Below are 26916 nucleotides of genomic sequence, written 5' to 3'. Positions count from 1 at the left end.
GTAGATAGGGTGGTAAATAAGATGTATGGCATGTTTGCCTTTATTGGAGCATTGAGTACAAGAGTCAGTGTGATGTTGCAGCTTAATAAAACATTGGTTCGGCTGTACTTGTAGAGTATTGCATTCAGTTCTGGTAGCTACATTACGGTGTGGAGGCTTTGGAGAGGTTTACCAGGATGGAGCCTAGATTAGAGGATATGAGCTGTAGGGAGAGGCTGGACAAATTAGGGTTGTTTTCTCTGGATTGGCGAAGGCTGAGGGGATACCTGATATAAGTTTATAAAATGAGGGGCATAGATAGGGCTGACAGTAGACAGTAGGAGTAGACCACACTATCCTCAAGCTGGCTCCACCATTTGACATGATTATGGCTGAATGAGGAGCGAAAACAGTCAAACAGCTGAATGGTCTCCTCCTGTTTCGATGTTGTTAGATGTTTTAGCAACTCAGCCGCTGGCTTGACTGGAACAAGGGTCAGTCTGTCAGCAACTGTCAGAGGTTTTACTAACAAAGGATCATTGCGGGTTTCATCTCTATTCTTCCTGGAACATATAGACATTTGCTCTCACACACAACACTCCCTGTAAATTTTGTTTATTGTACACAGCCAGCAAGTTGCACTGTGCTGTTTCTTTAAGATTGCCGTATTCACAAACATGTGCTTCTTATCGATAACATCCATGATCTCGACTTGTTTGTTTGCTGAGCATCATATTCTCAACTGCTGTCTAGCCATGTTATGTTGAGAGCATTGTCCACAGACCCTGTCATCCCTCCCACTTCCCAAACTCCCAGTGCCAGTGAATCTTGCCAACATAGCCAACTAATTGCCAATATTCTTCTCACTCACTGATTAGCTCAACCCAGTACAGTAGGGACATAACCATTTTACTGCAGGTCCAGATTGGGCATTTAATGCTTAGAACAAGCTGAGGAGGCCAGTCATTCAGGTTTTACAACTTGATACTTCAATATGATGGCAGTTGTTACTATAGCAACATGGCATTGAGTCAGTAAGACAATTGGTTCCTCATCTCCACTTTCAGCAATCTGTTCATTTCCAATCATTTGAACTACTGATAATACTCACCCACCCAGTAATCAGCAAAGACATTCAGTATTCTCAATAGCTCACATTCGAAAAATACATTGATATTACCAACAAATTCAGGTACAGTATGGTGTTAGAATAAGGCTCCTACCACACAGCTCTCATCAAATAACCCCAGAACAGGCTCAGTACAACACAGTGTTAGGTATAGAATAAGGCTCCTACTACACTGTCAGGACAGGTACAGCATGGTGTTAGATATAGAATAAGGCTCCCTCTACCCTGTTCCTACCAAATACTCCCAGAACAGATACAGCATGGACTTAGATACAATGTGAAGCTCACCTTATGCAGGATTAAGATGATAAAGAAAAGTTACAATTGCATTGCTTGGTGTCATCAATAAGACACTAACCAATGAGAAAGATGTTGAGGGACAAATTGGGCAGCACAGTGGAGAGCATTGCTGCCTCACAACACCAGGACCCGGGTTTGATTCTGGCCTTGGGTGACTGTGTGGAGTTTGCACATTCTCCCCATGTCTGCATGAGTTTCCTCCAACAGTCTAAAGACGCACTGGTTTGGTGAATTGGCTATGCTAATTTGTCCCTTAGTGTCCAAAGATGTGTAGATGATGTGGATTAGCCATAGTAGAACCATAGAAAACTATGCACAGAAACAGGCCTTTTGGCCCTTCTTGGCTGTGCCGAACCATTTTTCTGCCTAGTCCCACTGACTTGCACTTGGACCATATCCCTCCCCACCCCTCTCATCCGTGTAACTATCCAAGTTTTTCTTAAATATTAGAAGTGAGCCCGCATTCACCACTTCATCTGGCAGCTCATTCCACCTTCCCACCACTCTGTGTGAAGAAGCCATCCCTAATATTCCCTTCAAACTTTTCCCCCTTCACCCTTAACCCATGTCCTCTAGTATTTTTTCCTCCCCTAGCCTCAGTGGAAAAAGCCTGTTTGCATTCACTTTATCTTTACCTATCATAATTTTACACACCTCTATCAAATCTCCCCTCATTCCTCTACGCTCCAGGGAATAAAGTCCCAACCTATTCAACCTTTCTCTGTAACTCAGCTTCTCAAGTCCCGGCAACATCCTTGTAAACCTCCTCTGCACTCTTTCAACCTTATTAATATCCTTCCTGTAATGAGGTGATCAAAACTGCACCCAATACTCTAAATTCGGCCTCACCAATGTCTTATACAACCTCACCATAACATTCCAACTTTTATACTCAACACTTTGACTTATAAAGGCCAATGTACCAAAAGCACTCTTTACAACCCTATCGACCTGTGATGCCACTTTTAGGGAATTATGTATCTGTATTCCCAGATCCCTCTGTTCTACTGCACTCTTCAGTGTCCTACCATTTACCTTGTATGTTTTACCTTGGTTTGTCCTTCCAAAGTGCAATACCTCACACTTGTCTGCATTAAACTCCATCTGCCATTTTTTAGCCCATTTTTCTAGCTGGTCCAAATCCCTCTGCAAGCTTTGAAAACATTCCTCACTGTCCACTACACCTCCAATCTTTGTGTCATCAGCAAATTTGCTGATCCAATTTACCACATTATCATCCAGATCATTGATATAAATGACAAACAACAATGGACCCAGCACTGATCCCTGTGGCACGCCACTAGTCACAGGCCCCCACTCAGAGAAGCAATCCTCCACAACCACTCGCTGGCTTCTCCCATTGAGCCAACGTTTAATTCAATTTACTACCTCTCCATGTATACCTAGCAACTGAACCTTCCTAACTAACCTCCCACACGAGACCTTGTCAAAGGCCTTCTTGAAGTCCATGTAGACAACATCCACTGTCTTCCCTTCATCCACTTTCCTGGTAACCGCCTCGAAAAACTCCAATAGATTGGTTAAACATGACCTATCACGCACAAAGCCATGTTGACTCTCCCTAATAAGTCCCTGTCCAACTAAGTATTTGTAGATCCTATCTCTTAGTACTCCTTCCAATAATTTACCTACTACTGATTTACCGGCCTATAATTTCCCGGATTAAATGAGTGGAGTTACGGGGATAGGGTAAAGGATCAGTCTAGGTAGATTCTCTTTTGAAGACTAGGTGCAAAATTTCAGAAGATTCCATTACCCTTCTTTATTTCCTGCTGCATCTGTATGCTATCTTTTTGTACAAAAATATTGCTAAGTAACTTTGTGCTACAGCTTTCTGCAATTTTTCCACATTTTAAACTTTTTTACTCAGAAGGTGCTATCAATCTGGAATGCGTTGCCTAGGAGGCGGGTTACCTCGTGTCCTTTAAAAAGTATCTGGATGAGAACTTGGCACATCATAACATTCAGGGTAAAGGGTTATGGGCCAAGTGCTGACAGATGATCTTCTTTCACCTGCAGCTTCTGACAGGGAGAAAGTAAAATCTCTACTGTAGAAAGGAGTGCTGCAATGATTTAAAATCCTTCCAGGTGACTGGCAGGCACAGGTGTTAAATTTACCTGGTAACTTCAGAATTATGGCTGGATGAGGAGCAAAGGCAAACAGTCAAAGAGCTGAATGGTCTCCTCCTGTTTCTATGTTGTTAGATGTCAGGCAGGAATGCAGAAATATCACAGGGCTGCCTGAAATCACCATGCCAGGGATAGTCTTCAGGGTTATAAAGCACAGTCCAGCCATGACAACCCCACCCTGGCAGAGAATGGCGAGGTCAATCCTTGTCCAAGCCCGAGACACTCAATTGCCCGGACCTTCGAGGTACCCCTCCTCCGCAGCCTGGCAGCAGCAGAGGTGCAAATGGCCCCTGGATCTAACACTTCCAGCCCCCATGAGGCTCAAGACACCAGGTTACGGTGTCAGTGACAGAGCAGTACACTTACTGCACTTCCAAGGTTTTTGGCCTGAAATGAGGATGAGTGGGGGATTCTGAGAGGGGATGGCGGGTGGGTGCTTGTGTGGGAAATCTGAATGGGGGGGGGGGGGGGGGGGCAGGTCAGAAAAGTCTCATGCCTGAGATTTGTGTGCATGAGAGAGAGAGAGAGAGAGAGAGATGGGGGGAATGCCTCTCATTGCTTATCCAGGCTGAACTCCATCCACCACAAAGGGCTGGTGCTGCCTCCGCAACCTTCAAGCTACAACATGCATGCACACCCTTTGTGGCAGAGTTCAGCCTGCATGAGGTTTTAGTTGGAGACAGCATGAATATCATCAAAACGAATGACCCTGCAGCACAGTGGATTTTCTGTGCTAAGGCCTCTTGGCAGGCAATGATCAGAAACTTTTAACACCAAACAGGGTTTGGGGAGTTGAGAGATGGCGGATGGCTGTTTGATCAGCGGGGAGCTGCTGGAACTCTTTGCAGTCGGTGTTACATGAGTAGACTGAGCTAGAAATGGAATATTAAAATGATCCAAAAGGCTAGAAACATGGGGGCATATGATGTGGGCCATTGAGGAGACAATTACTGCCTCGCAAGCACTTTGTGCTTCTGGTCAAAAATCCTGTGTTTCTCTCAGGAGCTAAATGGTGTAAACTTTGTCAGGTATGAGAGATTTTGATGTGTCTGTCTTTGTTATCAACCTGGTTGAAGGAGCCAGGTGTCTAACTAGGCCACTGTATTTGTGAAGTTTTCGGAGCTCCTCGTGTCTGCGTGGGTTTCCTCCGGGTGATCCGGTTTCCTCCCACAGTCCGAAAGATGTGCAGGTTAGGGGGATTGGTCATGCTAAATTGCCCTTCAGTGTGCAAAGATGTGTAGGTTACATGGGTTAGCGGTGGAAAACGTGTGGGCTACGGGAATGGAGGGGGGAGTCTGGGTAAGATTTTCCATTGGAAAGCCAGTGTAAATTTGACGGGCTGAATGACCTGTTTCTGCACTGTAAGGATTAGAAGAAAAGTACAACACAGGAACAGGCCCTTCAGCCCTCCAAGCCTGTGCTAATCGTGATGCCCCAGCTAAAAAAATCTTCTGCCCTTACTCAGTCTGTATCCCTCTATTCCTTCCCTATTCATGTACCCATACGGAGTTGAGGAGGAACTTCTTCACTCAAAGGGTGGTGAATCTCTGGAATTCTCTGCCCGTTGAAGTGGTGGAGGCTGCCTCGCTAAATATTTTTAAGACGCGGGTTGATAGGTTTTTGATAAGAGAGGGGATTAAGGGTTATGGGGAGAGGGCGGGAATGTGGAACTGAGCCACAACAGATCAGCCATGATCTTATTGAATGGTGGGGCGGGCTCGAGGGGCTAGATGGCCTACTCCTGCTCCTATTCCTTATGTTCAGATGCCTCTTAAATGTTACTAATGTGGCTGCTTCCACCACATCCTCTGGCAGCGTGTTCCATGCACCCACCACTCTGTGAGAAAAACTCCCCTCCTACACCTCCCTTAACCTTTCCCCCTCTCATCTTGAACCTATGCCCCTTTGTAATTGACACTTGGAAAAAGCCTCCGACTATCCACCTTGTTGATGTCTCATTATTTTGTAGCGCTCTATCAGATCTCCCCTCAGACTCCGTCTTTCCAGTGAAAACAATCCTAGTTTATTCAATCTCTCCTCATAGCCGATACCCGAGAGACCAGGCAGCATCCTTCTTCACACTCTCTCCAAAGCTTCCACATCTTTCTCATAGCATCATATAGCTGCAGCATGATTTCCAAACTCCTGTACTCAATGTCCTGGGCAGACGAAGGCAAGCATGCCTTATGCCTTTTAATCAGCTTGGCCACCTGTGTTTTTTTTTCCGGGCACTGTGGATCCGCACGTCTAGATTCCTCTATATGTTAATGTTCCTAAAGGTTCTGCCATTTACAGTACAATTAAGTAAACAGTGACATCTTGAGGAGGGTAGCTGTTACAGAGAAGGTGGTGCTGGAAGTCTTAAAGTGCAACAAGGTAGATAAATAAAGGGCTAAAAGAGGACATGAGAAGACTTTGGCTGATAGGATTAAGGAGAATCCTAAGGCGTTCTACAGGTATGTCAAGAACAGAAGGTTGGTTAGGGCAAGATTAGGGCCAGTTATAGACAGCAGAGGGAAGTTGTGTGTGGAACCAGAAGAGATTGGAGAGGCATTGAACCAATATTTCTCTTCGGTGTTCACGCAGGGGGACATGAATATAGCTGAGGAGGACACTGGGTTGCAGGGGTATAAAATAGACAGTATTGCAGTTGATAAGGGGGATGTGATGGATATTCTTGAGGGTTTGAAAATAGATAAGTCCCCTGGTCCGGATGGGATTTACCCTAGGATTCTCTGGGAGGCAAGAGAGATGATTGCAGAGCCTCTGGCTCTGATCTTCAGGTCGTTGTTGGTCTCTGGTATAGTACCGGAAGATTGGAGGATAGCGAATGTTGTCCCATTGTTTAAGAAGGGGAACAGAGACTTCCCAGGGAATTATAGACCGGTGAGTCTTACTTCTGTTGTGGGCAAGGTTTTAGAAAAAATTATTAGGGATAGGATTTATAGTTATTTGGAGAGTAATGAATTGATTGGAGATAGTCAGCATGGTTTTGTAGTGGGTAGGTCGTGCCTTACTAACCTTATTGAGTTTTTTGAGAAAGTGACCAAAGAGGTGGATGGGGGTAAGGCAGTTGACGTGGTATATATGGATTTTAGTAAGGCGTTTGATAAGGTTCACCATGGTAGGCTTCTGCAGAAAATGCAGATGTATGGGATTGAGGGTAATCTAGGAAATTGGATCAGGAATTGGCTAGCAGATAGGAGACAGAGGGTGGTGGTTGATGGTAAATATTCGTCATGGAGTTCGGTTACGAGTGGTGTGCCTCAGGGATCTGTTTTGGGGCCACTGCTGTTTGTGATTTTTATTAATGATCTGGATGAGGGTATAGTTGGGTGGATTAGTAAATTTGCTGATGACACCAAAGTCGGAGGTGTGGTAGATTGTGAGGAAGGGTGTCATAGTTTGCAGGGAGACTTAGACAGGTTGCAGAGCTGGGCCGAGAGGTGGCGGATGGAGTTTAATGCGGAGAAGTGTGAGGTAATTCATTTTGGTAGGAATAACAGATGTGTCGAGTATAGGGCTAACGGGAGGACTTTGAATAGTGTGGATGAACAGAGGGATCTAGGTGTATGTGTACATAGATCCCTGAAAGTTGGGAATCAAGTAGATAAGGTAGTTAAGAAGGCATACGGTGTCTTGGCGTTTATTGGTAGGGGGATTGAATTTAGGAGTCGCAGCGTCATGTTGCAACTGTACACAACTCTGGTGCAGCCGCACTTGGAGTACTGTGTGCAGTTCTGGTCCCCACATTACAGGAAGGATGTGGAGGCTTTGGAGAGGGTGCAGAGGAGGTTTACCAGGATGTTGCCTGGTATGGAGGGGAGGTCCTATGAGGAGAGACTGAGGGATTTGGGGTTGTTTTCACTGGAAAGAAGGCGGCTAAGAGGGGATCTTATTGAAACATATAAGATGATTAGAGGTTTAGATAGGGTGGATAGTGATAGCCTTTTTCCTCGGATGGAGAAAGCTAGCACGAGGGGGCATGGCTTTAAATTAAGGGGGGGTAGTTATAGGACAGATGTCAGGGGTAGGTTCTTTACCCAGAGGGTGGTGAGGGACTGGAATGCCCTGCCTGCTGCAGTTGTAAATGCGCCTAGTTTGGGGGCGTTTAAGAGATCCGTGGATAGGTTTATGGACGAAAAGGGATTGGTTTAGGTTAGAGGGTCATTGTTTTTTAACTGGTCGGCGCAACATCGTGGGCCGAAGGGCCTGTTCTGCGCTGTAATGTTCTATGTTCTAAATCCCCGGGACCTGATGAAGTGTACCCCAGGACATTGTAGGAAGCTAGGGAGGAAATTGCGTGTCCCCTAGCAGAGATATTGGAATCATCAATAGTCACAGGTGAGGTGCCTGAAGATTGGAGAGTGGCAAATGTTGTGCCTTTGTTTAAAAAGGGCTGCAGGGAAAAGCCTGGGAACTACAGGCCAGTGAGCCTCACACCTGTAGTGGGTAAATTGTAGAAAGGTATTTTGAGAGACAGGATCTACAGGCATTTAGAGACACAAGGACTGATTAGGGACAGTCAGCACGGCTTTGGGGTGCAAAATCATGTCTCACAAATTTGATTGAGTTTTTTTTTTACAGGGTAACCAAGAAGGTAGATGAGGGCAGTGCAGTTGATATTATCAACATGGACTTTAGCCAGGCCTTTGACAAGATACCACATGTTAGGTTGTTGCACAAGGTTAAATCTCACAGGATCAAGGGTGAGGTAGCTAAATGGATACAAAATTGGCTTGATGACAGATGCCAGAGGGTGGTTGTGGAGGGTTGTTTTTCAAATTGGAGGCCAGTGACCAGCAGTGTGCCTCAGGGATTGATGCTGGGTCCACTGTTTTTTGTCATTTATATTAATGATTTGGATGAAAATATAGGAGGTATGGTAAGTAAGTGTGCAGATGACACCAAGTTTGGTGGCACAGTGGACAGTGAAGAAAGTTATCTTGGATTGCAACAGGATCTTGATCAATTAGGCCAGTGGGCTGACGAATGGCAGATGGGAGTTTAATTTGGATAAATACGAGGGGATGCATTTTGATAGATCGAACAAGGGCAGGACATAGTTAATGGGAGGGCATTGGAGAGAGTTGCAGAACAAAGAGATCTAGGGGTACATGTTCATAGCTCCTTGAAAGTGGAAGCACAGGTGGACAGAGTGGTGAAGAAGGCATTCAGTATGCTTGGTTTCATTATTCAATGTTCTGAACATAGGAGTTGGGACATATTGAAGTTGTACAAGACATTGGTAAGGCCACACTTGGAATACTGTGTACAGTTCTGGTCACATTATAAAAAGGATATTATTAAACTAGAAAGAGTGCAGAAAAGATTTACTAGGATGGTACTGGGACTTGATGGTTTGAGTTATAAGGAGAGGCTGGTTAGACTGGGACTTTTTTCTCTGGAGTGTAGAAGGCTGAGAGGCCATCTTATAGAAGTCTATAAAATAATGAGGGGCATACATCAGCTAGATAGTTAATATGTTGGGATAAGTTTTTCACTCAGAGGGTGGTGAGTGAGTGGAATTAGCTGCCGTCAGTGGTAGTAGAGGCGAACTCATTGGGGTCTTTTAAAAGACTTCTGGATGAGTACGTGGGATTTAATGGGATTGGGAGTTACAGATAGTTCTATGGCTTGATAAGTATGGATGTGATCGGCGCAACTTGTGGGCCGAAGGGCCTGTTTGTGCTGTAGTGTTCTACGTTCTATCTTTTCCCAAAGGTCAGGAAGTCTAAAGCTAGAAGGCATATTGCTCGTCCATCGTCATCAATGAGGACCTCAACACCATTAGTCATTTTGAGGCTGGTTGCGGTGTGTCTGAAGATAACTGATCAGGGCCAATTCGGGCACGGAATGTCCCGGCACATATTGGACAGACTTGTGTAGACATTGTAGTTGTTGCACTGGTGGCTCTGGACTTGCGCAGCTTGCGCTTAAGTTGTGTTTCAGCAATACACCTTGTTTCGTGAGCTTGACAGCCTTTGTGGATGAGGCAGCTCCAGGTAGGGCGGTTTTGTGCCAGCGTTTCCCAGGTGGTCGTGTCAATGTCAAGCGACTTCAGGGAGGCCTTGAAACGTTGTGTCTTTGAAACGTTTCTTCTGCCCTCCATGCAAGCGTCTTCCAGCAGAGTTCCCCAAAAAGGAGCTGCTTGGGTATCCGCTCGTCTGACATACGGATGACATGACCTGCCCACCGGGTCTGCGCTCTCATCAGCAGTGTGTGGACTGATGGTAGACTCTAGCGAGAACTTCGGTGTCTGTTACTTTGTCTTGCCATCGGATGCATAATATTCTGCGAAGACAAGTCATGTGGAAATGATTGAGCTGTCTTGCACGCCTTCGACACACACTCCATGTTTCACAGGCATACAGGAGGGTAGTGAGTACCACGGTGCTGTAGACCTTCAGTTTTGTTGCTGGGCTGATTCCTCAATGTTCCCATACAGTGGAGCGCAGTCTATCGAAAGCAGAACTTGCCTTTGCTATTCTGCAGTTAACTTCTGGATCAATAGTCACTGCTTGGGAGAGGGTTCTGCCAAGATAAGTGAACTGGTCCACTGCCTGTAGTTTCTGCCCTTTGATTGTGATCATGGGTTCTGTCTATGGTGCATGAGGAGCAGGCTGGTGCATAACTTTGGTCTTTTTAATGTTGATGGTAAGTCCAAAGTTGTCAAGCCGTGGAACATTTGTCCATACTGACTTGCATCCCTGGCTCTGAGACAGCATACAGGGCGCAGTCATCGGCAAAGAGGAAGTCTCTCAGAACAGTCTCCTTCTCTTTGGTAATAGCCTGAAGTCATAAGAACATAAGAAATAGGAGCAGGAGTAGGCCATCTAGCCCTTCGAGCCTGCCCCGCCATTCAATAAGATCATGGCTGATCTGAAGTGGATCAGTTCCACTTTCCCGCTTTCTCCCCATAACCCTTAATTCCCCTGTCTATCAAAAACCTATCTACCCGTGACTTAAATATTCAGCAAGGTAGCCTCCACCACTTCAATGGGCAGAGAATTCCAGAGATTCACCACCCTTTGAGTGAAGAAGTTCCTCCTCAACTCTGATCTAAACTGCACCCCCCCACCTTACCTTGAGGCTGTGCCCTCTAGTCCTACTGCCCTTTCTGAGCAGGAAGGATCTCTCTACCTCTACCCTATCCATCCCCTTCATTATTTTATACGTCTCTATAAGATCCCTCCTCATCCATCTAAACTCCAATGAGTACAGACCCAGTCTGTTTAGTCTCTCTTCATAGTCCAACCCCATCATCTCCAGTATCAGCCTAGTGAACCGCCTCTGCACTCCCTCCAAGGCCAAAATATCCTTGCGCAAGTGAGACGACCAAAACTGCACACAGTACTCCAGCTGCGGCCTCACCAGTACCCTGTACAGTTGCAGCAAGACCTCCCTGCTTTTATATTCTATCCCCCTCGCTATAAAGGCCAACATTCCATTTGCCTTCTTGATCACCTGCTCAAGGTTGAAGAGTTTCCCATCCACTCCGTACTTGAGGCTGATTCCAGCAACACTGTCCTGGAAGGCATCTTTCAGCATGGCAGTAAACATCATGCTGAACAGTGTGGGTGCGAGCACACAGCCCTGTTTGATGCCATTGGTGACTGGGAATGCCTCAGAGGATTCTCCGCCATCCAGTACTCTGGCCATCATGGAACAGGCGTACCATCTGAATGAATTTGGGAGGGCAGCCAAACTTGGACATGATCCTCCACAGGCCTTGTCGGCTTACAGTATCGAAGGCCTTTGCAAGGTCGTCAAAGGTTGTGTAGAGCTCGTGATTCTGCTCCTGACACTTCTCCAGAAGTTGGCGCGCAGCAAAAATCATGTCAGTAATCCCGTGACCTTTGCAGAAGCCACACGGTGACTCTGGAAGCAGGCCCAGCTCTAGATGAGTGACCAGACGAATTAGCAGGACTCTTGTGAGGGTTTTTCCTGCGATGGAGAGCAGTGAGATTCCTCAGCGGTTGTCGCATACTTGCCGATTGCCCTTCTTCTTGTAGAGGTGAACGATGGAAGCATCTTTAAGTTCCTGAGGAATGGATCCTTGCTTCCAAAAGGACTGGAACAACTCGGTGAGCTTCTCGATAAGTGCAGGACCAGCAGCTTTATAGATCTCTGCAGGTATGGCATCTGCCCCTGGGGCTTTGCCACTGGATAGCTGGCTGACAGCTTTCGTGACTTCGGCTACTACTGATGGGTCATCCACGGTGCTGTTGATATCAACCTGGGGAATCCTGTCTATTGCCTCATCGTTAATAGATGACGGTCGGTTGAGGACGGCTTCAAAGTGTTCAGCCCATCTCTGCAGGATCTGAGCCTTCTCTGTAATGAGAGTTGTACCATCTGTACTCAGGAGGGGGGAATCTCCCGAGAAATTGAGGTCTGTAGAGAGAGAGTGTTGACGGCTTCATAGAACCGTTTCAAGTTGTTTCTGTCAGCGTATTTCATCTGCCTTGGTGCTCAGCCAGACATCCTGCATTTACGCAGTTTATTCTGGACTGTCCTGCGAGCACTGGTAAAAGCATTTTTCTTGGCAGCTGAAGATGGGTCGTTCTGACTGGCCCGATGAAGACGGTGCTTTTCAACAAGTAGAGCCTATATCTCCTCATCATCCTCATCCAAACAGTCATGCTGCTTGCAGGTAGAGGACCTGAGCATCTTCAGCGCAGATGTATGGATAGCTTCCCTGAAGCGTTCCCAGTCATCCTCAGCGCTGCCTGCAAGCTTGATTTCTAAGTCTTCAGCCAGTGCTGAAGCTATGCTGGGCTTCTTTAGCTCGGCCACATTGATTCTTTTCATAACCTTGCTTCCTTGTGGTCGCCTCTTGGGTCTGATGCGGAGCCTCATTTTGGAGACAATGAGCCTGTGATCTGTCCAGCAGTCAGCACCACACATGGCTTTGGTCACTCTGTCTTTTCTCCTGACAATGGCATAGTCGATAAGATGCCAATGCTTAGAGCGGAGGTGATTCCAGGTGGTCTTGTTACGGGTAGGCAGACAGAAGGTTGTGTTGGTGATGAGGAGGTCGTGTGCTGCACAGGTCTTCATTAAGAGTAGGCCGTTACTGTTACACTTGCCCACTCCATGCCTCCCAATGACTCCCTGCCACATTGCAGAGTCACACCCTACTCTTGCATTGAAATTGCCAAACAAGATCAGCTTGTCGGTACTGCTCACTGCTGATAGTCGGGCATCGAGTTCTTTGTAGAACTTGTCTTTCATCTCATCCGGGTTGTTCATTGTGGGGGCATAGGCGCTGATCAGGGTGGCTTGACTTCTGTTCTGTAGCGGAAGCTGTAATGTCATAAGTCGGTCGTTCACACCCTTGGGTAGACTATCAAGTTTCTGAACAAGGTGACTCCTGACGGTGAATCCAACTCCAGCATCACAACGCTCATCACTGCCGCTCCAGAAAAAAGCGTATCCACCTCCAGTTTCAGTCAACTGACCTACGTTGGCAAGACGAGTTTCACTCAGGACTGCAATGTCAATGTTGTATCTTGCAAGCTCTCTGGCAACTAAGGTTGTTCTTCTCTCTGGTCTGTCTGCTGTAGGGTTGTCCAAAAGCGTGCACATTCCAAATGCCAACGGTGAGTGGTGTCACCTTGTGTTTTGTTTGTTCGATCGCAAGATGGGATCCCCGCCAGCTGCAGTAAACTGGCCGGGGTGTAATGAAGCAGGTAATGTTTAGGGCACGGCACCTTTTCTAGCCCCTTCCTCATTCTGCAGAGGTGAGCAATGCAGTCCTGAAGAGGACTGCTCAGTTGCCCAGGTAGATAGAACATAGAACATAGAACATTACAGCGCAGAACAGGCCCTTCGGCCCACGATGTTGCACTGACCAGTTAAAAAACAATGACCCACTAATCTAAACCAATCCCTTTTCGTCCATAAACCTATCCACGGATCTCTTAAACGCCCCCAAACTAGGCACATTTACAACTGCAGCAGGCAGGGCATTCCAGTCCCTCACCACCCTCTGGGTAAAGAACCTACCCCTGACATCTGTCCTATAACTACCCCCCCTTAATTTAAAGCCATGCCCCCTCGTGCTAGCTTTCTCCATCCGAGGAAAAAGGCTATCACTATCCACCCTATCTAAACCTCTAATCATCTTATATGTTTCAATAAGATCCCCTCTTAGCCACCTTCTTTCTAGCGAAAACAACCCCAAATCCCTCAGTCTCTCTTCATAGGACCTCCCCTCCATACCAGGCAACATCCTGGTAAACCTCCTCTGCACCCTCTCCAAAGCCTCCACATCCTTCCTGTAATGTGGGGACCAGAACTGCACACAGTACTCCAAGTGCGGCCGCACCAGAGTTGTGTACAGTTGCAACATGACGCTGCGACTCCTAAATTCAATCCCCCTACCAATAAACGCCAAGACACCGTATGCCTTCTTAACAACCTTATCTACTTGATTCCCAACTTTCAGGGATCTATGTACACATACACCTAGATCCCTCTGTTCATCCACACTATTCAAAGTCCTCCCGTTAGCCCTATACTCGACACATCTGTTATTCCTACCAAAGTGAATTACCTCACACTTCTCCGCATTAAACTCCATCCGCCACCTCTCGGCCCAGCTCTGCAACCTAAGTCTCCCTGCAAACTATGACACCCTTCCTCACAATCTACCACACCTCCGACTTTGGTGTCATCAGCAAATTTACTAATCCACCCAACTATACCCTCATCCAGGTCATTAATAAAAATCACAAACAGCAGTGGCCCCAAAACATAAGAACATAAGAACATAAGAAATAGGAGCAGGAGTAGGCCATCTAGCCCTTCGAGCCTGCCCCGCCATTCAACAAGATCATGGCTGATCTGTCGTGGCTCAGTTCCACATTCCCATCCTCTCCCCATAACCCTTAATCTCCTCTCTTATCAAAAACCCATCAACCTGCTTCTTGAAAATATTTAGCGAGGCAGCCTCCACCACTTCAACAGGTAGAGAATTCCAGAGATTCACCACCCTTTGAGTGAAGAAGTTCCTCCTCAACTCCGTTCTAAAACACCCCCCCTTTATCTTGAGGCTGTGCCCCCTAGTCCTACTGTCTTTTTTGAGCGGGAAGAGTCTCTCCACCTCTATCCTATCCATCCCATTCATCATCTTATACGTCTCAATGAGATCTCCTCTCATTCTTCTAAACTCCGAGTACAAGCCTAGTTTATTCAGCCTCTCCTCATAGCTCAACCCCCTCAACTCCGGTATCAGCCTAGTAAACCTCCTCTGCACTCCCTCCAAGGCCAAAATATCTTTGCGCAGGTGCACACCACTTGTAACCGAACTCCATGACGAATATTTACCATCAACCACCACCCTCTGTCTCCTATCTGCTAGCCAATTCCTGATCCAATTTCCTAGACTACCCTCAATCCCATACATCTGCATTTTCTGCAGAAGCTTACCATGGTGAACCTTATCAAACGCCTTACTAAAATCCATATATACGTCAACTGCCTTACCCCCATCCACCTCTTTGGTCACTTTCTCAAAAAACTCAATAAGGTTAGTAAGACACGACCTACCCGCTACAAAACCATGCTGACTATCTCCAATCAATTCATTGCTCTCCAAATAACTATAAATCCTATCCCTAATAATTTTTTCTAAAACCTTGCCCACAACAGAAGTAAGACTCACCGGTCTATAATTCCCTGGGAAGTCTCTGTTCCCCTTCTTAAACAATGGGACAACATTCGCTATCCTCCAATCTTCCGGTACTATACCAGAGACCAACAACGACCTGAAGATCTGAGCCAGAGGCTCTGCAATCACCTCTCTTGCCTCCCAGAGAATCCTAGGGTAAATCCCATCCAGACCAGGGGACTTATCTATTTTCAAACCCTCAAGAATATCCATCACATCCCCCTTATCAACTGCAATACTGTCTATTTTACACCCCTGCAACCCAATGTCCTCCTCAGCTATATTCATGTCCTCCTGCGTGAACACCGAAGAGAAATATTGGTTCAATGCCTCTCCAATCTCTTCCGGTTCCACACACAACTTCCCTCTACTGTCTGTAACTGGCCCTAATCTTGCCCTAACCAACCTTCTGTTCTTGACATACCTATAGAACGCCTTAGGATTCTCCTTAATCCTATCAGCCAAAGTCTTCTCATGTCCTCTTTTAGCCCTTCTTAACTCACTCTTCAACTCCCTCCTAGCCAATCTAAAGCTTTCTAATGCACTACCTGAGCCCTCAAGCCTCATCCGAACATAAGCCTCCTTTTTCTTTTTAACCAACGAATCAACTTTTTTAGTGCACCACAGTTCCCTAGCCCTACCAAATCCTCCTTGCCTGACAGGGACATACCTATCACAGACTCGCAGTGGCTGCTCCTTGAAAAAACTCCACATTTCGGATGTTCCCAGTCCCTGTAATCTCCTAGTCCAACCTATGCTTCCTAATTCTCTCCTAATAGCCTCATAATTACCCTTCCCCCAGCTAAAACCACTGACCCGAGGTTCATGCCTATCCCTTTCCATCACTAAGGTGAACGTAACCGAATTGTGGTCACTATCACCAAAATGCACACCAACTTCCAAGTCTAGCACCTAGATGCCGCGTTCCACTGCTGCTTCGGTCAGCGAAGAAATGACGATTAGACCTGAGCCGCTGGTGTGCAGGTGCGTGACTACAGCTCCCAGTGTATCCACACCTGCTGCTTCGTCGCTTGCCCTTTGCCACAGGACATCAATGATGATGGTGTCGAAACTAGTGCTTGATTTGGATTAAAGTGAGGGAGAGTTGCACAGCCTCAGCCTCACCCTCTCTTCCCAATTGCCATCTAGATGCAGCGGCAAGACAAGAGTCAAGACAGCTGGAGGTGGGACTAGGCGCAGTGGATGACCAGGACGTCTTCTGTGTCTTGTCACGCTCTTCGTGTTTCACGTCGTGGAACTAGAAGGCATAGGTTTAAGGTGAGAGGGGAGAGATACAAAAGTGTCCAGACGGGCAATTTTTTTACACAGAGGGTGGTGTGTGTCTGGAACAAGCTGCCAGAGGTGGTAGTAGAAGAGGCGGGTACAATTTTGTCTTTAAAAAAACATTTAGACAGTTACATAGGTAAGATGGGTATAGATGGATATGGGCCAAATGAGGGCAATTGGGGTTAGCTTTGGGGTTTTAAAAAAAAAAGTGGCATGGGCAAGTTGGGCCAAAGGACCTGTTTCCATGCTGTAAATCTTTATGACTCTAATTCATTATAATTCATACCTAAATTTGACCCTCCAAAATGTATCACCTTGCATTTGTCCACATTAACTCCATCTGCTATGCCCTGTTTGTGAATACAAGTCCTCACTGACCTGATGAAGGAGCAGTGCTCTGAAAACTTGTGCTGCCAAATAAACCTGTTGGACTTTAACTTGATGTTGAGAAACTTCTTATTGTTCTATAACCAAGCTGGCTCTATCTGGAAGCCCACCCTGAATCCCATGTGATTTTAGCTTTTGTACCAATCTGTCATGTGGGACCTTGACAAATGCCTTACTGAAGTCCATATAAACTATATCCACACCTCTTCCATCGTCAATTATCTTTGTCATCTCTTCAAAAAAACTCAATCAAGTTGGTGAGACATGACCTTCCCTGTACAGAACCATGCTGCTTGTGACTAACTAGTCCATTTTCCTCCAAATGTGCAATGATTTATTGATTATAATATGGCTTTACAATGGGTTGTGAGATTCCACAAGAATGGGAATGGAACTTTTTTGTTCTTTTATACTCTCTCCAGAACAGATTGCCAATCTTGAAAGCCATTTTGTGGTTCAGCAGAAGTCCATTTTGAACACAGAAAAAAATAATTAAGCTCTGATGCAAACAGTTTTGGATTTCTTTTCGTGTTTTATTGACATAACACAAAGTATATTTTTATTTATAATTATTTAATTAATGCAAATTCCTGAAAACAAGTAAGCAATTTGCTGATGTTTAAGGTGATTAGTCACAATGTACTGTCATAGAATCATAGTCATAAGAGTGATAGAGTCATAGAGATTTACAGCATGGAAACAGGCCCTTCAGCCCAACTTGTCCATGCTGCCCTTTTTTTAAAAAGCCCCTAAACTAATCCCAATTGCCCGCACTTGGCCCATATCCCTCTATACCCATCGTGCCCATGTAACTATCTAAATGATTTTTAAAAGATAAAATTGTATCCGCCTCTATCATCTCTGGACACTTGTTCCAGACACTCACCACCTTCTGCGTGAAAAAAGTGCCCCTCTGGACACTTCTGTATCTCTCCCCTCTCATCTTAAACCTATGCCCTCTAGTTTTAGTTTGGGAAAAGTTATTGACTATCTACCTTGTATATGCTCCTCATTATTTTATAGACCTCTATAAGGTCACCTCTCAGCCTTCTACGCTCCAGAGAAAAAAGTCCCAGTCTATCCAGCCTCTCCTTATAACTCGATCCATCAAGTCCTGGTATCATCCTAGTGTGTCAAGGGAATATTCCTTGGTAACGTGCAGCACTGTTTGTTCTTTCCAGAAGTGCATAAGGGGTTTGTACTGAGGCCCCAGCAGTGAGGGCTGGCTGCTCAGAGACTCGGGCCTGCCTTCAACCTATTCAGCAAGAACCATTCTTACTCTCACTGAGTTTGTCACAATGAACTTGTTAGTGACTTCCGTGTTTACCATTCCTTCATCCAAAGGATATCTACTGGTAGATCTTTCTCAAGGTGGGTGCTCCATACGGGGTGTCCAGATGGAAAATGGGTAGTAAGCAGGTTGAACTGGTCATTGTGGAGTGGGGAGTGAGTTACAGCACAGATTGCTCCAAGCAGCTTGTGGGTTTCATCAGTTGGTGGATATGTGGCAGAGTGAGGTTTGCAAGGACAGGAAGCCAGAGGAGGGGTATTGAGCAGAGAGTTCCAGTTATGATGCATCTTGTTGCATTTAATTGAGTGTCACGAAGTTGTGAATGTGATGACCTCTGCCAAGTGCAGGGTACTCTGCTCCACAGTAGGATTCGGCAATTGCTGAACTCCAGAGTGCTGTGGTGACAAGGCCCATAAAGTCTTGCTGGTGGGCTGTTCCTGGTTTTGAGTGATCTATAGATCTGGCAATGAGTGGGTGGCTGGTACTTACCTGCTTCACACAGCAATCCCAGGAACAATCCATTTGTACTCTGGAAATCTCAAGAAATTTGGGATTCTACAGTGTGGTTACAGAGAGACAGAGCAGGTTATTCAAACGTCCAAAAGTTCACGGGGGTTGTAAGAACACATAGGAAGGTGGCACATAGAGGGCCTGAAGACTGCCCATTCTGTGTATGGGGTTGCCCCTTTAAACCCTCTTCTGTATGCAGTTCATTGCCTAGCAACAGTGGTCATCAACTGAACATGGAGTGAAGGTCAGTGATTCACCCTTCAACATTGCGAATAATGTCATCCAACATTGCCAAGTTTCTGCTTGTTTCATTCCCCGCTACAAAACCTGCTCATTATTATATTCAAAACACAAACATGTCTGGATTTCACAGTCTTGTTCCATCTAATTCCATAAACCAACACCCATGGGAATGAAGGAGACATTAACCAACTTGAGAGATATACTGACTCTGGTTTCTATTGGGGCAAATGGAATCAAAGATTATGGGGAGAAAGCAGAATTAGGCTATTGAATTGGACGATCAGCCATGATCGTAATAAATGACAGAGCAGGCTCGAAGGGCCAAATGGCCACTTCCTGCTCCTATCTTCCATGTTTCTATGACTCCAAAACACAGTTATCAAAATTCTTCTTCAATTTGTCATCATGGGACTAAGAATGGGAAAGAGTGAATTGAAAGGGATTCTTCACAAGCAGCCTATAGAATCCCACAAAATCTTACCTGAATCCTCCAGGAACAGCTGTACTGCCATCAGCACTTTCCCTTGGGGCTGTAGGTCCAGCTGTGAAGTGCAAAGACACAAGTGAAGATTGTAACATCCCCTCATTCAGTCACACCAAGGAACAGGCAATACGCACCGACTGTGTGGGTGCTTGACATCTCTGTGCAAGAACCACATTCTCTATTCTAAATCGCTTTTTTATTATCTCATTTCTGAGTCAGAACATTGACTCCATAATCAAACTGATACTGCAATGTTACCCTGTCAGACGATTGGTTACTGAGTGAGGGGTCCCACTGTTGGATACTCGGATACTGAGTGGGTAGGCTGCACTGTCAGAGTGTCGGTTACTGAATTGGAGGTGGGGGTGGGGGATTGTTCTACTCTTGGATAGTTGGTTACTGAGTTTGGAGGGATGCACTGTTGGATGCTGAGTAGATGAACTGCACTGTCAGAGGATCAGTTACTGAGTTGGAGTGGAGCACACTGTAGGAGGATCAGCAATTGAGGGACAGCCAGACTGTTGGAGGTCAGGTTTTCAAACAACATGTTGAACAGAGATCCTAACTTTTTGTTCAGGTAGATATCGAAAGCCATGATAGGTAGACAAGTCTCCTGGCCCTGATGGAATGCATTCCAGGGTACTAAAAGAGATGGCGGGGGAAATAGTGCACTAATGGTAATTTACCAAAATTCACTGGACTCTGGAATGGTTCCCGCAAATGTAACACCACTTTTGAAAAAGGAGGTAGACAAAAGGCGGGTAACTGTAGGCTAGTTAGCTTAACTTCTGTAGTTTCTTGAATCTATCAAGAAAGAAATAGCAAGACATCTGGATATAAATTGCCTCATTGGTAAGACGCAGCATGGATTCATGAAGGGCAGGTCATGTTTGAATAATTTGGTGGAATTCTTTGAGAACATTACACGTGCAGTGGACAATGGGGAACCTGTGGATGTGGTGTACCTGGATTTTCAGAAGGCATTTGACAAGGTGCCGCACCAAAGACTGCTGCATAAGATAAAGGTGTACAGTGACACGGGTAATGTATTAGCACGGATTGAAGATTGGTTAACTAATGGAAAGCAAAGAGTGGAGGTAAATGGGTATTTTTCTGGTTGGCAAGCAGACTACTGGGGTGCCTCAGGGATCACTGTTCACGATTTACATAGATGATTTGAAGGTGGGGACCAAATGTCATGTGTCAAAATTTGTAGATGACACTAAGATGAGTGGCAGAGCAAAGTGTGCAGAGGATGCTGGAAGTCTGCAAAGAGATATAGATAGTCTAAGTTAGTGGGCAAGAGTCTGACAGATGGAGAACAATGTTGGTAAATGTGACATCATCCATTTTGGTAGCAATAAATCAAGATGGATTATTATTTAAATGGTAAAAAATTGCAGCATGCTGCTGTGTAAAGGGAGATGGATGTCCTTGTGCAAGAATCTCAAGGAGTTGGTTTGCTGGTGCAGCAGGTAATTAAGACAAATGGAAATTTGTCCTTCATTGCTAGAGGGATGGAGTTTAAAAACAGCGAGGTTATGTTGCAACTATATAAGGTACTAGTGAAGTCACACCCAGAGCATTGCGTACAGTTTGATCTCCTTACTTGACAAAGGATATACTGGCACTGGAGGGGGTGCAGAGGAGATTCACTAGGTTGATTTCGGAGTTGAGAGGGTTGAGGAGAGACTGAGTAGACTGGGGCTATACTCATTGGAATTCAAAAGAAGGAGGGGAGATCTTATAGAAACATACAAGATTATGAAGGGAATAGATAAGATAGAAGCAGGGAAGTTGTTTCCACTGGGGGGGTGAAACTTGAATGAGGGGGCATGGCCTCAAAATAAAGGGGAGCAGATTTAGCATTGAGTTGAGGAGGAACTTTTTCACACAAAGGGTTGTGAATCTGTGGAATTCCCTGTCCAGTGAAACAGTTGAGGCTACCTCATTAAACATTTTTAAGGCAAGGACAGATGAATGTTTGAACAGTAAAAGAATTAAGGGTTATGGTGAGCAGGCGGATAAGTGGACCTGAGTCCACAAAAAGACTAACCATGATCTTATTGAATGACGAAGCAGGCACAAGGAGCCAGATGGCCTACTCCTGCTTATGTTCTTATTTGGAAGCTCCCTCTACACTGGACCGAACAAACACTCCCAGGGCAGGTATGATACGGGTTTAGTGTGAATACAGACTGACAGTTATTTGTTAGCCCAACCATAAAGAGCATTGCAAGTTAGAGTCATTGAGGTTTACAGGCTCTTCAGCTCAACTTGTCCAAGTCGCCCTGTTGTACCATTAAGCTTGTCCCAATTGCCCGCGTTTGGCTCATATCCTTCTATACCAATCTTACCCATATAACTGTTTAAATGCTTCTTAAAAGACAAAAATTGTACCTACCTCTAATACTGCCTCTGGCAGCTCATTCCAGACACTCACCACCCTCTGAAAAAATTGCCCCTCTGACACTTTTGTATTTCTCCCCTCTCACCTTAAACCTATGTCCTCTAGTTTTAGGCTCCCCTACCTTTGGGAAAAGATATTGGCCATCTGGCTGATCTATGCCCCTCGTTATTTTATAGACCACTATAAGACCACCCCTCAGCTTCCTTCTCTCCAGTCTACCCAACCTCTCCCTATAACTCAAACCATCAAGTCCCGGTAGCATCTTAGTAAATCTTTTCTGCACTCTTTCTAGTTTAATAATATCCTTTCTATAATAGGGTGACCAGATCTCCACACTGTATTCCAAATGTGGCCTTACCAATATCTTGTACAACTTCAACAAGATGTCCCAATTCCTGTATTCAGTGTTCTGACCGATGCAACCAAGCATGCCGAATGCCTTCTTCACCACTCTGTCCACCTGTGACTTCGCTTTCAAGGAGCTATGAACATGTACTCCTAGATCTCTTTGTTCTATAAGTCTCCCCAGTGCCCTACCATTAACTGAGTAAGCCTGCCCTGGTTCAATCTACCAAAATGCATCACCTCGTATGCATCTAAATTAAACTCCATCTGCCACTCATCAGCCCACTGGTCCAATTGATCAAGATCCCACTGCAATCCCGGCAATCATCCAGGAGAGGGCAGCAGAGCAGTAACGCTGATTGGCTGTTTCTGATAAGATTTGCATAGGCGCAGTCACTACTACCAGAAAGTGGTCCAAGGAGGAGCTGTTGTAAAGGACCAGTTAAATCCAAAACACTACTTCAGTGTTCCTCTCCCTACCCCTCTGTAACCAAACAAAAAGTAACGGTTTTTAAAGTGGCATCTCGGCCTTTTGGCTAAGATGCAAAGGAGATCCAGCTTTGGAGGAGGAGCTATGCCTACTCCAATCAGCTTGGACCATGTAGATCAAGCCCAAGACAAGAGGTGAGATCCCTGTCTTGTCAGCTTGGATCAGGAATGTCTCAATTTATTGAGACTCTGAATTGGACTTGATTGGACTTGGGTGAATAGACTGGGCTTGTACTCGTTAGAGTTTAGAAGGATGAGGGGGGATCTTATTGAGACGTATAAGATGATGAAAGGGATGGAAAGGATAGAGGTAGAGAGGTTCTTCCCGCTCAGAAAGGACAGCAGGACTAGGGGGCACAGCCTCAAGATGGGGCGGGGGGGGCAGTTTAGAACAGAATTGAGGAGGAACTTCTTCACTCAAAGGGTGGTGAATCTCTGGAATTCTCTGCCCGTTGAAGTGGTGGAGGCTGCCTCGCTAAATATATTTAAGACGCGGTAGATAGGTTTTTGGTAGGGAAGGGGATTAAGGGTTATGGGGAGAAAGCGGGAAAGTGGAACTGAGCCACTTCAGGTCAGCCATAATCTTATTGAATGGCAGGGCAGGCTCAAAGGGCTAGATGGCCTACTCCTGCTCCTATTTCTTATGTTCTTATGGACCGAATTGGAATAAAAACAAAAAAAAGTAATGGCCACTGTAAAAAAAAAACCCCTTGGACTGTGTAACTGTGTGTAACTCAGTAAAAACAGCAGTGAAATGTGACAAACGTATATAGTTTATTGAGAAAACTGAACAGTAATGAATGTAATGTCCTGGAATTGAGCACTGTAAATTATTGTAACTATGATTGTTTTTTGCACTGTTAGTAATGATTGGAAATGTCATTTCTGTAATGGCTTAGTTAACAGTATTTATAGAGAACATAGAACATTACAGCGCAGTACAGACCCTTCAGCCCTCGATGTTGCACCAACGAGTGGAACCAATCTAATGACCCTCTAACCTAAACTACTCCAATGTTATCCATATGCCTATCCACTGACCATTTGAACGCCCTTAAAGTTGGCGAGTCCACAACTGCTGCAGGCAGGGCATTCCACGCCCTTACTACCCTCTGAGTAAAGAACCTACCTCTGACATCTGTCCTATAATTACCACCCCTTAATTTAAAGCTATGTCCCCTTGTGTTAGCCATCACCACCCGAGGAAAAAGGCTCTCACTATCCACCCTATCTAACCCTCTGATTATCTTGTGTGCCTCAATTAGGTCACCTCTTAACTTTCTTCTCTCTAACGAAAATAACCTCAAGTCCCTCAGTCTTTCCTCCTAAGACCTTCCCACCATACCAGGCAACATCCTGGTAAACCTCCTCTGCACCCTTTCCAATGCCTCCACATCTTTCTTATAATGCGGTGACCAGAACTGTACACAATACTCCAAGTGCGGCTGCACCAGAGTTTTGTACAGCTGCAACAGGACCTCACGGTTCCTAAATTCAATCCCTCTACCAATAAAAGCTAACACACCGTACGCCTTCTTAACAACCTTATCAACCTGGCTGCCAACTTTCAGGGATCTACGCACATGTACCCCGAGATCTCTCTGCTCGTCGACACTACTAAGAGTCCTTCCATTAACCCTATATTCTGTACTCCTGTTACTCTTTCCAAAGTGAATCACCTCACACTTTTCCGCATTAAACTCCATTTGCCACCTCTCAGCCCAGCTCTGCAGCTTATCTGAATATTATGAATAGTATATTTTTGAAATAAACAAGTCACGGCCTTTTGGCTAAGATCAAGTGCAGTATCGACATCCTGCTCTTGATTGAAGTCATGAGGTTGCACTGAGGCTTCATTTGAAATAATTTTTTAAAGCGGCATCTTGGCTCTTTAGCTAAGATGCAAATGAGATCCAGCCTTGGCGGAGGTGCAATACCTGCTCCAATCAGCTTGGATCATGTAGATTAAGCCCAAGACAGGAAGTGGCCAGCCTGTCTTGTCAGCTTGGATCGGGAATATGTCACTTGCTGAGACTTTGAATTGGGCTTTGATTGGATTGAATTAGATATAAACAAAAAAAAAAGTCACAAGCAGGGGAAAGATGATTGAGATTCTTTTATACTTTTACCTGTATAAGGGCAATATGGCAACTAGGGCAGTGGCATGCTCCTCCTGCCAGATGTGGGAAATTAGGGAGCAATCTAGTCTCCTTGACACCTTTGTCTGCAGGAAGTGTGTTCAGCTGCAGCTCCTCACAGACTGCATTGTTCGGTTGGAGCAGCAGGTGGACATACTGCGGAGCATACAGGAGACAGAGAGTGTGATAGACACTAGTTACAGAAAGGCTGTCACACCACAGGTTCAGTCAGGTAGATGGGTGACTGCCAAGAGAGGCAGGCAGATAGTGCAGGAGTCTCCTGTGGCTATTCCCTTGCAAACAGGTATATCGTTTTGGCTACTATTGAGGGGGATAGCTTGTCAGAGGGAGATACCAGCAGCAGCTAGGCCTGTGACACCATAGATGGTTCTGCTGTAGAGCAGGGTCAGGCAAAGAGCAAGCAAGCAGTTGTAATAGGGGACTCGCTAATTGGAGGCTGCATTCGAGACTCCAGGATGTTGTGGTGCTTTCCTGGTGCCATGGTCAAGGACGTCTCTAAGTGGTTGCAAAACATTCTTAATGGCGAGGGTGAGCAGCCAGAAGTTGTTGTATATATTGGTAGCAACAACATAAGTAGGAAAAGGGAGGCGGTTCTGAAGTGTGAATATAGAGAGTTAGGCAGAAGGCTAAAGGTAGTAATTTCTGGACTATTACCAGTGCCACGTGCTAGTTAGAGTTGGAATAAGAAGATTAGATAGACAAATGCATGGCCTGACAGCTAGTGCAGGGGGCAGTGATTTAGATCTTTGGATCATTGGGATCTCTTCAGGGGAACGGCTGACCTGTTCAAGGGGGACAGGTTACACCTGAACTGGATGGGGACTAATATCCTGGCGGGGAGATTTGCTGGATCCACTCAAGAGGGTTTAAACTAGTTTGGCAAGGGGGTAGGACCTAAAGCAGTAGGGAGACAGAAGAAAAGATTGAGGGCAGCACGGAAGTTAAAGACAGCACATTAATTAGTAAATCCTAGTACTGGATAGATCAGCAAAAACAAGGAAGAGAGCAAGGGCAGTCCAAATTAAATGCATTTATTTCAATGCAAGAGGCCTGATGGACAGGCAGATGAACTCAGGGCATGGATGGGTATATGGGACTGAGATATTATAGCACTTACTGAAACATGGCTAAGGGAAGGATAGCAGCTCAATGTTCCAGGATACAGATGCTATAGGAAAGAAAGAACAGGAGATGAGAGGAGGGGGAGTTGCACTTTTCATTAAGGAAAACATCACGGCCGTACTGAGAGGGGATATTTCAGGGAGTTCGCCCACTTAGTCTATATGGATAGAACTGAGAAATAAGAAGGGGTAAATCACTTTGATAGGGTTGTAGTATCCCAAATAGTCAGTGGGAAATTGAGGAGCAAATACATAAGGAGATTACAAATAGCTCTGAGAAAAAATAGGGTGGTAATTGTAGGGGATTTTAACTTTCTCAACATTGACTGGGACAGCCATAGTATTAGAGGCTTGGATGGAGAGAAATTTGTAGAAGGCATTCCTCCTGAATACATTCAAGCAACTTACCCATTACAGACATTAGGTTCACTGGCCTGTAGTTCCCAGGCTTGTTCCTGCAGCCTTTCTTAAACAAAGACACAACATTTGCTATCCTCCAGTCTTCAGGCACCTCACCTGAGGCTGTCGATGATTCAAATATCTCTGCTAGGGGACTCGCAATTTCCTCCCTAGCCTCCCACAATGTCCTGGGATACACTTTATCATAAGAACATAAGAAATAGGAGCAGGAGTAGGCCATCTGGCCCTTCGAGCCTGCCCCGCCATTCAATAAGATCATGCCTGATCTGTCGTGGCTCAGTTCCACTTTCCCGCCCTCTCCCCATAACCCTTAATCCCCTCTCTTATCAAAAACCCATCAACCCGCTTCTTAAAAATATTTAACGAGGCAGCCTCCACCACTCCAACCGGCAGAGAATTCCAGAGATTCACCACCCTTTGAGTGAAGAAGTTCCTCCTCAACTCTATTCTAAACCGCCCCCCCTTTATCTTGAGGCTGTGCCCCCTAGTCCTACTGTCTTTTTTGAGCGGGAAGAGTCTCTCCACCTCTATCCT

The 26916-nt window shown here is 45.5% G+C and overlaps 1 protein-coding gene across 4 annotated transcripts in view; it reads right to left on the bottom strand.

Annotated features, from left to right (window-relative positions):
- The window catches only part of LOC145362562 (protein kinase C delta type-like), a 155351-nt gene that overhangs the window by 68379 nt on the left and 60056 nt on the right, over window positions 1-26916 (bottom strand). For all 4 annotated transcript variants that reach the window (XM_080218568.1, XM_080218586.1, XM_080218573.1 and 1 more), the window contains exon 4: window positions 19436-19496. In XM_080218568.1, coding sequence (XP_080074694.1) covers window positions 19436-19496 — 61 coding nt within the window. The remainder of the gene's footprint in view (window positions 1-19435; window positions 19497-26916) is intronic.

The sequence above is a fragment of the Carcharhinus amblyrhynchos genome, chromosome 3, assembly GCF_965287045.1.
Source record: "Carcharhinus amblyrhynchos chromosome 3, sCarAmb.v2.hapA, whole genome shotgun sequence".
Classification (NCBI taxonomy): Eukaryota; Metazoa; Chordata; class Chondrichthyes; order Carcharhiniformes; family Carcharhinidae; genus Carcharhinus; species Carcharhinus amblyrhynchos.
Note: the sequence above shows the minus strand (reverse complement) of the source record. Positions and strands in the feature narration are given on the sequence as shown.